The sequence below is a fragment of the Aquila chrysaetos genome, chromosome 2, assembly GCF_900496995.4.
Source record: "Aquila chrysaetos chrysaetos chromosome 2, bAquChr1.4, whole genome shotgun sequence".
Lineage (NCBI taxonomy): Eukaryota > Metazoa > Chordata > Aves > Accipitriformes > Accipitridae > Aquila > Aquila chrysaetos.
Window position 1 is genome coordinate 66838653 of NC_044005.1, and position 11722 is coordinate 66850374.

General features: G+C 38.0%; 1 protein-coding gene across 2 annotated transcripts in view; it reads left to right on the top strand.

The window, feature by feature from the left end:
* Positions 1 to 11722, top strand: part of MMS22L (MMS22 like, DNA repair protein) — a 97711-nt gene extending 85989 nt beyond the window's left edge. For both annotated transcript variants that reach the window (XM_030036235.2, XM_030036234.2), the window contains exons 21-25: positions 3079 to 3290; positions 5651 to 5817; positions 7245 to 7341; positions 8534 to 8701; positions 11049 to 11722. In XM_030036235.2, coding sequence (XP_029892095.1) covers positions 3079 to 3290; positions 5651 to 5817; positions 7245 to 7341; positions 8534 to 8701; positions 11049 to 11130 — 726 coding nt within the window. In that variant the 3' untranslated portion in view covers positions 11131 to 11722. The remainder of the gene's footprint in view (positions 1 to 3078; positions 3291 to 5650; positions 5818 to 7244; positions 7342 to 8533; positions 8702 to 11048) is intronic.

The following is an 11722-nucleotide window of genomic DNA, read 5'->3' on the forward strand; positions in this document are numbered from 1 at the left end:
CAACTGGGACTTGGCATTGTCAGACCTTGTGCAGGTCTGTTGCTCTCTGCGCTTATGTGAGAAAAAAGAGTCCAAAATAAAGAACACAGTGTTGAGCTAAAGTCAATGGGCCTTCATGTCCAAAAGAGAAATCCAAATTCTTCTCTGGAAACTTTAAGGGAACAGTAGAAGTGTCAGGGTCAAAGGTGTGACGAATCTTCCCTGAAGAGCTTTGATGCTGTAGATATGCCCTTCATGTGTGAGGGCTGATTCATGGATTTTTCTACTATGTAGAAGAGAAGGATTTTTTGTTTGGGGGTGTTTTTCTGGCTCTCAACAAAATGGAAGGTGATTTTTCTCACTGTTGTCTCATTCAAAAAAAGAATTTGTATCTTGGAAGCCATTGGTGCTAATCTTGTAACTTTCATTAGGAAAAATTATGAGGATCCTCCTTACTGAAGAGAGAATTTTGGTATTACTATGTGGTTTTAAAAATTACACTTTTTTTGAGAGGCAGCATCTCTGCCTGACCCACCAAAAGGAAACCTGGAATCCTTTCTAAAGAAAACATTAGATTACAGAAAAAAGGCATTTTCCATGTTTTTAAACACTTCTTCAGTTAACAGGTCTCCTTATAGGGTTTCAAGAGCGCTCTCTGTCCTCATCAGATAACTATAAGAAAAAAAAAAAAATCACTGGTGAACTTATGTCCTTATTTTCCTCTCTAGTTAAGAAGAGTACCTTTCGGTAATGCTCTTGACAGGGTGTTGTTTTCTTCTTTAATCCTTTCCTTCTTTTTCAGACTACATCTCTTCCCATCCCATACCCCAAAAAATTAGACTCAGTTTACTTCGACTCAAAAAATAAAAATGCTTTCATTAAGGATCAGGCTAGACTTGCTGAGCCATCTTCAAATGAAACTGTTAGATCATCTGCAAAAATTAGTCAGTGTTCCTTCAGATATCTAAATTCTAATATTTTTTGCTTTTTATTGCACCTTTTAAGTATCTTTAGGATAATTTCTTAAAAACAGTAACTCTTATTATTTAATAATAACTGATTTCTTCCTTCTTTTCTTGATACTGTGTAGCATTTTTGGATCCTTAATTCGAAGAACTGTCTCATTTTAGTAATTATCATTGTTAGTTCTTCACAGATGTTATGTCTTCATGTATTCCTACAGGTGTCCTCTGTAAGGTTGTGATGTTCTTTGTGTCCCTTTTATCAGATAGATTAATACACTTTCTCACAGTTTTTTGTTTTTGTTTTTTTTTTTGTAGCGTTAAAACAGTCTAGAGCCTTAAGAGTGCCAGCTCTGATTTTGGGATTATGCAATATTTTCTATCTTTTTGTAAGAGCTTTAGTACAGAAAGCACAGACAACTCTTCTTTATGCCTGCTGCAACATCTTACTGAAAACACCAAACACTCAGGCTTACATACTAAATAATCTGTCATCTGTAACAGTCTTTCTGAGTCTGCTACTTGCCAAGCAGTGTTTTTAAGAATTTTGATATAGCAGCAGCTGCTTTTTCCTACAAAACTTTGCCGTATGTACTCAAAAGGAGGAGAGAATCTGAACTGTTTATCAAAGCCCCAGTTCAGGAAGTGTGGTTTTTATCATTGGGACTTACCAAATTACCAAGGGGCTCTAGAAGTATGTGAAGTTAAACTCTAACCAAACATGTCTGTGTTCAAGAGGGCCACCTACAGCAAGTCTTCAGGCAGGTCCTGAAGCACCTCATTTCTTGAAATCTCACGTTTCCTGTATTTATTTCCTGTGGAACCAAAAGTGGGAACTCCCCATTTCAAGAAAGTGCCCAGAAGACCCTCAGCTATGTCTCAGCTTGCTTTTTTCTGAATGAATTGTTCTGTCATGTTCACACAGGCAGGTGTAAATGAAAATCTTGTGGGGGAGGGACTTCTATGCGAAAAGCAACAGAAATACTCATTGTCAGTAGCTGGGGAACAAAAGCAGCTTGTCTTGAACTATATATTCATATATTAGGGGCATTAGCTTACCTCAGCAACCATCAGTATTCAGGCAGATACTCTTCCTTCCAAAACTGGAGTCTGAATGGCAATGCTAGTCGAAGTTTGAAGTACTGTTGAAGTAGCTGTCCAGGGAACTCTGCTTGAACTTCTTTTATGCCGTTATTCTTGTTGGACAAAACTATTGTGAAAACTGAATTCTCAAGAGGCTTCTGTTTGTGCCACTGACTGCGACTCTTGTGATAGGAGATCACTGGACTTTTTTTTTTTTTTCTTAGTGATTTGTTCTTCTTGCTTTCAGTAATCAAAGAAAAGGGAAGGAAACTCCTAACTTCTTCTCACAGCAACCTATACCAGTAAGAAGAATACTCTTTTTTCAGAGACATACCGTATATATGTTGTGTAACTATGGGTAGTGTCCATATAGGCACTTTCTGGGCAAGTACTTTCATTATAGATTTTTCTCTGGATTAATATAGCTTATATTGGATAAATCACAGCAGTTTTAGCCTTATCTTAAACAGATTTAAGGAAACTCTCTAAATACGCCATAAATGGTGCCTAATTTTTACCCTACTTTGTTCACACTATGAGCAAGATTTGTCTTGTCAGACCACGATTCTAAGTCCTCATTTTTCTGCTGTGTTGTTCGTACAAAAATTTCACACGGTGCTTTACAAACAGATGAGGTATTCTCTCTCTCCCTTCCTAAATCTTACCCGACTGTACTTTGTTAGGCCACATACTGAGTTGAAAAAGAAATTGGGAGCTCTTGGGCACAGAAACACTTCTCAGGTCTGAAATGCCAAGGTTTTATTTCAAAATTGAAGGGGAGCTTGCATGTCCCAAAGCTTATCTTCCAATATATTAATTAGTCTAGTAAAAGATTTTTCTCTCCTTTGCAAGCCTTGCCCTGGCTCTGTCTTCATTTGTAGACCATCATATCTGCAGGAAATTACTGATGCTTATTTGTCATGCAGTAGTTACTCTGTATGCAGCAGTTTACACAGCATGTAGTGAGTATTTAGCCTATGGATGTTAAAGATTTATTTGAAAGTATTGTTAAAAATTTATTCAATTTCTCACTTTTAAAAATTTTCTTCTACAGGGTCTGTCCTTTATATGTTGTCAGTCCCAAACACAGGGCGCCTACTTAAATCAACTGCTTGGGAGCATCATTCAACAGTATTTTGGACGATTTCTCCCTTCTTCTCCGCCTGCACTTGGAGCCGGACAGCATCCTATGCTGACTGCTTTATGTACTTCCATTACAGCCCCCCAGATGCTCCGTCTAAGGAAGACCACTCTGCATGTCATAAAGTAAGGACCAGTGAAGTAAAAAACCATCACTCACTCAGATTTCAAAAATAGCTAATGAGAAAGGGAATGCCACTGTTTTCTTCTCAGTAACTGATAGTTTGGCTGTGGGAAGAGCCGGTAAGTTGCTGGGCAGGGAGCAAAGGAAAGACAGCGTGTATAGAGCAGAAGAGTAAACTTGGGAAGATCTGGAGGCTAATAAGAGAGTCACTGAGGATGGAGGTCCTAGACTATAAGAAAAAAATATCACATGGGGCCACATGAAAAGCAAGTATTTTTCTAGGAAAATTGCACTCCGATATGCATCATCGTATGTTTGTGTCTCAGGCTGTATTAGGGTCGCAGACTCGTAGTGCTTATAGTTGCCACAGTTACCTGCGCATGGGAGGCCTTGTTGCTCTGTAAGTGTCAGGGTATAAATAAGTGTGCCAGCTACCTAGGGGAAAAGGAAAATTTGGGGTGTGGGAAGAGGGAGATGTAGAGGCAAGGAGGGAGTACTTGTTCACTGTGCTGTGACTACTTGCACGATGTTAACAGCAGCTATAAATGCTGGGTCTCTGCTGCTGAAAAGCCAAAGCTTTGTTTTATGTACTGCAGAATAGGGAACAATCTGTACTTTTTGTCTAGGTTGGGAGAGGAATTAAACCCCCTCAAATATAACGTGATTGCTTATGTCTAAGGTAATTGTATTTTTCTGTGTTAAAAGAGTATGTATACATGTTGATTGAGAGAATTTTAGTGTTGATTTTAAGTAAATATTACAGGCAATCCTGTAAGTAAAGCCTGTATTATCACATATTGAACGAGTGAATTAAGATTTCATAGTCTGATTTCTGACATGTTTTTAACTTACGAATACTCAATCATTTTAAATTTACTTGTGAATGTGTGCATGCATGTGTGAATTTTCAGATTGATAGTGGAAAGTAAGTTCTGAAAGTGTAGTGGCACTTGGTGACTTGTAAGACATGAAAAAGTTCCTTAGTGATCTGGGAAGAATATCTTAGAACTGAGCAGCAGTCTGATTTACAAACTGTTGTATGGTCAGGAAGCAGTCAGTCAGTCTTTACATAAATACATACAGAGATCGCTAGCCATTTTGACATATGAAAGCAAGTGAATATCTTGCTGCTGCTGCACAGAGGAAATTGAACCACATGATCAGGGGTGTATTACCCAGGTCAAAGAACTGGTTTAGTGGAAGAGCACCTCTAGAAAAAATCAGTGTGAAATTTTCATTGTAAATTAATGGGATAGAAGATTTCAGAGTTGCTAATATTGAAGTGAGTAAGACCACACGATAGAAGGAATATAGAAGTGTTACAACTTTCATTTGCCAAGTTATACCAGTGCCCTGAAGCTGTGCAATGAAATACTCAGATCTCTGAAAGTCAGATTTGATTTGAAAGTTGTAGAAGCACGCCTTAGTAAGTTTTTAACAAGGATGGTAGTTCTTAGTTGATGCGTTGCTCAGTAAACATGGATGCCTCTTTTGGGTAGCTAATGGTACCTAATATTAAATATCTAAAAAGTTATTTTGCAGCTTTTGAGAGTGCTCTTGCTAACTGATGATTAAATGCTGTGTTCTTTTTACTGGCACTTTTCTGTCCTGAATACTCCCATTGAAACTTACTGTCTTCAGGTTCCAGTAAAGTCATTTGTAATGTCAAATGAACAGTAGTTCAGATTTTTGTATCCTTTTCTGGAAAAATAACCTATCAAGCCGTTCAAATTGGAACATTCAGTGTGCATGATGTCAAAATTTGCTCTTGCTGCAGATCGACAGGTCACCTTTTATGTTTGTAACAAATTTTATACTGGACATGATTGTGTTAATTGCGATGGAGCAAAAGCAGACATTGGCTGCCCCGCTACAACATACTGTTGACAAAAATAAAATAACAGTACCAGTATAAAAGCAGAGCTGTTATAACAAGTTGGATCGTGAGTTGACAAAAGCACATAAAGCTAAATAAAGTAATTGAACAACAGTTGTATTTTGGATGTTGGTTTAGGGTCTTAGAGTCTTGATTCCTCCATTTTTTTTCAGTTATTTTACAAAGCTGCCTTCATATTTTAACTTTTATAGTCACACTTTGGTTTTTAACTATAATCATGATAGCTGCTATTTCTCACTTCCCTCAACAGAAGAGTCAGAAGGCATCACTGTCCTCTGATAAATTTGGAGTCTTTTCTAAGACTAAGACAAATAGAAGCCATTAGTTGAGGCTAGATAAAGATAGAAATCTATGTAATAGGCCTCCTGCTGAAATATCACAAAGTTATTTTAAGGTGTATGGTGTTTGCATTGAATGGAAAAAACCAAAGTATAGACTCTCTTCTGGTTTGCTTTGTCTTCCCAGTGAAAACTACATGCAGTTCAAAGGTAATGCTCCACCTCCTCGCTTGGCCTCAGTTCTTGCTTTCATTCTTGAAGTACTTCAGAGAACCCAGAGCGCTGAACTGTGTGATATAGACTTAGTTCTCCCGGCCGTGTTGAAATGCATGGTGTTGGTTAATGAGCTACAAGGTGAGCTGCTTGTTGCTTTAAATACATCTCTGTAAGATTTTTGTACTGCTGAGCATCTTTCATCCCAGTATTTAAGACTCTTAGATGAGGTGAATGAGATACTTTGGCCAGATAAACTGGACAAGCTTTCTTTTTTCATTAACTCGTCTGGGGTTTCTGTCTCCAAGAGGCAGAGAAGTCCTGCCTCGTTTTGCTCTCTAATGAACTAATGATCAACTTCTCAGGAATCTGAAGAGCACTTCCTTTCTCCCCATCCTTGCCATCTCATTTCTCCCAAACTTGGAAACTGTGGAAGTTTTCTTGCACCTAAAGGTTTGAGACCAAATAAGACTAGCGTATGTTCTCCCCATAGAGGCATTATAAATGGATTAAAAGCAGCATGTTGCTCTCTGTAGGCATCTTTGAGTCTTCTGTCTTCTTTTAGCATGCTTTGTTTGGTAGTGAGAACTTCTTTATTTTTAGCTTCTTAAAAAATGAAGCACTCTGTTCACCCCACAGTTGTATAATGAATGTGCATGTGTGCATAAGCTCAAAATTTCCACTTCTTGCTGCCAGTCAAGGCATTAGGCAAAATGGGGATTCACCTATGACTTCTCCTGGAAATTTTGTCTAATAAAGTACTTTTTGATTCTGCTCTATAAAAGTTTCAAGGACAAGACATGCTTAGGAAATTAGCTGAATCGTCACACACCTTTCTTCCCCCGTTTGCCATCATAGTCGTATCTGCCTGAAGCTGAAAGGACTTGCTTTGCAGTGTGCTGTGGAGTAGAATGAGCTGAATGTCCGTGCTGCTGTGGCCACCAGCTCACTGCCTGCCTAGGCAGGGCTCCACCACACCTGTGCAGAAAAGTCCTGGCAGCCCAGTTCCACCTTTATACAGGAAGAGCTGTATCTTGCAACTTGAATATTAATTTGGAAACAATTAAGGGGAAGAAAATAGTGGGTTTTGTGGGTTTGGGTTTTTTCCGCCCCTTAAAAAAAGAGGTAGGGTGGAATTCAGAACAATACCCACCACTGAAAGTAAGGAGTAGATCTATATAGCTTTGGGCAGGGTATAATGCCATGACTGCTTTTTTTTTAATTCAAATAGGAATGATTAAAGAATACAAACAGAACTTAAATTTAAATAAAATCTCTATTTCCACTAAGTGTGTGTCTCTTTGATTTGACTTAAAGAGACCATAGCGTCCTTAAAAATCTGTATGTTTAAAGGATAACGGTAGTGAAAATAAGACTTTTGCATAAATCTGTGATTCATTCTGTTCTTTATAGCCAATCTAACTAACTGCTCTCACAGTCATTTCCCTTGCATCAAAGTAAGATAAAACCATTTTTTTCTCATTTAAAAATTGTAGTCTTCATGAAGGACATTCTCCAGATGGTCAGTTCAAGAGCTCTGTGTGAATCTTGTGATTTTTCTTTTACAGTTAAAAAAATATCTACAGACATCGTACAGTACATGGTAGAAGGCTGCCAAGCAGGGTCAGGAGGAGAACGTGCCACCCAGCTGACTTGTGTATTTAGGTAACCAGAAAATATGCCAATTGGCAGTGAAGCTACTGCAAGCCAATTGACAGCAAACATGTTTTTTTAAAATAACTGATTATCCTTAACATACTGCATTATCACTTGTTTATGGTATTTAAATAATGGTGCTTTTGGCACTGGTTTTAAACATAGCTTGGCCAAAAAGCCAGAGCAAGAAAAGTAGAAGAGAGAAACGTACCTGCTTTCTGCTGGATTAGGTACTGTTTTGAAAGGTGTATAATAGAGAGGTATGTTGCTGCTGCAATGGGAAAAACTGCTCATGAATGGGGATGGTCAGTGTTAGGTGCTGTGAAAGATGTACATGCCTGATTTGAAGCATATATAATGAAGAGCAAATCCTCATACAAGAAGCTTAGCTTTTTTTTTTTTTATTGATTTGATTTTGTGACAAATAAATAATAGCTTATTATAATGTAAATTATACTTATTTCATACCTCTGCAAAATGAATCCTATTTCTCACCTGGATACAGTAGAAGAGCTGCATGAGCTGAGACCTGAAGACATTTTGCAAACCTAGGCACTGGTGCTGTGTTGGGTCATGTCTAGGTGAAGGCTCCAGAGGGACTCACTGAAATAAGAATGGATGTTTGTGGGCATGCCAGTCTCCCTGTACGTGATATATCATGTTCATGGGCTGTTTCATCCCTAGGGTGTTACTTCTGATTCGAATGTAATCTGTGATCTTAAAAGGCCTCAAACCCTCAGGAAGACAAATGGGTACGCTTCCATCCAGTGGTCTGCCCTGCTTAAGGTCCAGTGGAGCTTTATAAGAAATGCTAACATTATTTCTGCAGAATTGAATCAATATCTCTTGTTTTGCTGGTCTTTATTTTTTTTTTAATTATTATTTTTTATTAAATAATACATACATATTTTAGTTTTGCATTCAGGCACATTACAAAGTGCTCTGGAACAAGTCAGCCCTGGTGAAACAGCAGCAGAATCTGACAATTTGCTCGAAAATAAACCTGTGGGATTTTTAGCATTAGCCTTCAAAAGCATGGCTTCGTTTGGAGAAGGTATTCCATGTAGAGTATTTCAGTGTAACAATATGAAAATTGCCATGCAGCCAGATTGCTTGTTCTGATTAGACTCTTCAGTTGTTCTTGGCATGTTCTCTGCATCTAGTTTTGACCTTGCATTAAATGCCTCTGTGTCCCCCTCAGGCAGTTTATCCAGGACTATACTGCTGTGTATGATCACCGGGTTTTCAGCATACTAGAAACAGTGGCGGTCTTGGATCAGACGTTAGTTACCAGCCTGATTCCCACAATCACACAGTCTCTGAAGGATTCGGAGCACAAACAAGGTCTTGGAAGGAATGCTGCACAGAGGTTTGATTTTTATTTAATACTGTTTTTTGACAATGAGCAGTAAGGTTTATTTTCTTGAAAGAAAGCAATGTCGGACAGCAGCACAGATACTCAAAAATGAATGATTTTTAAGCGTGTTCAGCTAGAAATCTCCCTTTGCTCAGGCCTTTCATGGTTTTAAGCCATCTATATTTGCTAAATATTTTCAGAGATGTTTTTACACTAGGGCTACAGACCCCAGTAGAATTTATGTGAAGCTGGGTTGCCTCTGCTCACTACACTCTATGTTCCAAAACAGAATAAAGAAGAATTCCTGCCCCAAAGAATTTTCCTGTCAGTCCCTGTTTTAACGGACTATATGGGTCATATCTAAAATTACGATATAATCAGGTATGATCTGAGTGAGATGCTTGGAAAAGAAATACCCATGGCTTAATTTCAAGAGGTCTCTCATAACACAAACATATGAGAGTTGTGGGCATCCAGAAAAGGCTGGCCGCCTCTCCCCAGTAGGCACAGCAGACTCGCGCTTCCTCCCTTTGCCCCCAAGAACTTAGGACAGAAATATTTGACTTGTGAATCCATCTAGCATTAGGAGGAGCTGGCACACGAGGTGAGCAGCTCCGCGCAGACGCACAGCGTCTCGGCGCGCAGATGCAGCAGTGAACTTTCAGCATCTGTATAAATGCTATTACAAAACTCCAGGGCGCTCTGCCCAGTGTGGCACCTGAGCCAGAGCGGCTTCTCCTGGCAGGTGTGCTCACTGGAAGGCTGGCCCTTGACCCTCGCGTCGGTCCGGGCAAGGAACTGGCCTCAGCATTTGCATTAATTCAGGCACTGGGACTACTCAATGGGTAGGATCCTAGTCACGCCTCAGGCTGGAGAAGTTTTGAGGTGCGTGTCGGCAGGGCCGGGGCTATAAAACACCCAAAAGACGGAGTTGTACAAGAATGTAACTCTTGAGACAGTAAAGGGTATTCATCTTCCATTTCTTGAAAAATATATTTAACAACTCATTTGTAGTTATATTATTCACTTTTTATTATCCTCTACCAACAAATGCATTTGCTTTTATATAAGGGAATTCATCCAAGGTCAGACTGAAGTACCATTATGTGCAGGATTTTCAAACTATTTGTTTTTGATCTTTTGATAATATATTTCATAGCCAATTTACATTTTTTTATGCTGTTAATAAGGTACAATTCATCCCTTTACCTAAAAAATATGAAAAAAAAGCAGGTTGGGTGAGCTTCCTGAAATACATGCTTGGAGATTACTGAAGAGCTAAATTTCTTTTAGCCTCATCACTTAATGTATATATTACCTAATCTGTTGTTGATGTTTTGTACTAATAATTTGTATTTAGAATGTATTCCATAACCCAGCAGTCTAAGGTGATCCATGAACATTTTATTGTAAGACCACTAATAACTGATTTTCTCTCTTCAGTCCTGGCCACTAAATAACATTATATTAACATATTCTGTGCAATTATTGTAGACATTAAACTGCAAACATATATATATATATAAAAAAAATAAAAATGAAGTTCAGAAGTTGCATTAGATGCTTATACTGGTGATGTCAGTATTATTATTGCAAGGAACTAGTATGAAAACTGCAGTTTTGTTTGCACAAGTTAATATTTCATGAAAAAGATATATAATTAGAATAAAAAGATATATATATAATTAGAAGAGACCTAAATGTCAGAGGCAGTACTTTAACAAAATTTATATTGTGTGGGTTGGAGAGGATTAGAATGAACATCAGGTGAAAAGTCTTGCCAATGCATACGTACTCTTCTGGAAAATCCACTTACATGACAGTCCCTTTCTGAGCTCCAGGTTTATTTTGAAACGGTCATTGCCCTTTGTTGAGGATGATGGTCTAAATCTGTGTGAGTGCCAGTCTGCACCCTAGTGCCAGTGGCTCACATCACTGTGTTGTAGCATGAGTCACAGACAGATTTCTTATGCAGAAATCGGATAGCAAACATGATGAAGTCTGAATGCCAATCATCTCATCTAAGCCTTGGAAACTTCATGTTTTAAAATAAAAAAAAAAAAAAAATCTATTTCACAGCATTTTACTAAACAAGTAGACTTCTAAGCATCTTCACTACTACACTTGTAGCCATAAACAATGCAATCCTTATTCTTCTTCCAACCTGGCCATGCTAAAAATTCAGAGCAAACAAAACAGTTGAATAGATGGGGGTGGGTGGGAGGGGAGGAAAGTTACTATGTTTTAATATCCCAATATGTAAACAATGTGTTTGGGAATTACCTGCTTTTACTCCTAGGATGTGTGAGATTGAGATTGTTTAAGTAACATGTTACATTCTTTTGTTTTTTTTCAACAGAGAAGCCTATAAAAGACTCTTATCTTACCTCACAGAGGCTGGACAAAATGAGATACAAAAACTGGAAAACGAGACAGGTTAGCAGTGTGCTGGTGATTAATCGTTTCCTCTTGAATGTTCTGACACTGTCGATACCTAAAACTGCACTCTACGACACACTAGCCAAGTTCTTTTTCTTTACAATAACAATACATTTATCAACTTGGTTTTGTTATGTATTAATTTTAATAATTTCTGTGGCATTTGAGTATTGTCATGCATCTGAAGAGTAACTCTCAATATACTGTTGAATGGCAATTGAAAGATACAGCAAATTTATTACATGTTAAAATGTCTATGTGAGCAGAACTTGTATTGCAACATACGAGGTAGGATTTCAAAGAATCAGGAATTTCAGAACTCAATTCACATTGAGTGAGACCTTGACCCTCTTAACTTTTGAAAATCTTATTCAGTATGGTCTTATGAAAATCATAACTTTGTCATTTCTAATTTATTATTTTAGTAGAATGGGAAAAAACTGTGATCTCTAGTACTGAATGTGTTGAATGCACTAGGAGTTGTGTCAGTATGGTAGAGCTAGCAGTTGTTAAGAAGGCTTGTGTATATGTTGCACAAAATGTATATACCTGTCTTAACCTTCCACCTGTATTAAAACTTTAAAGTTTTTCAGA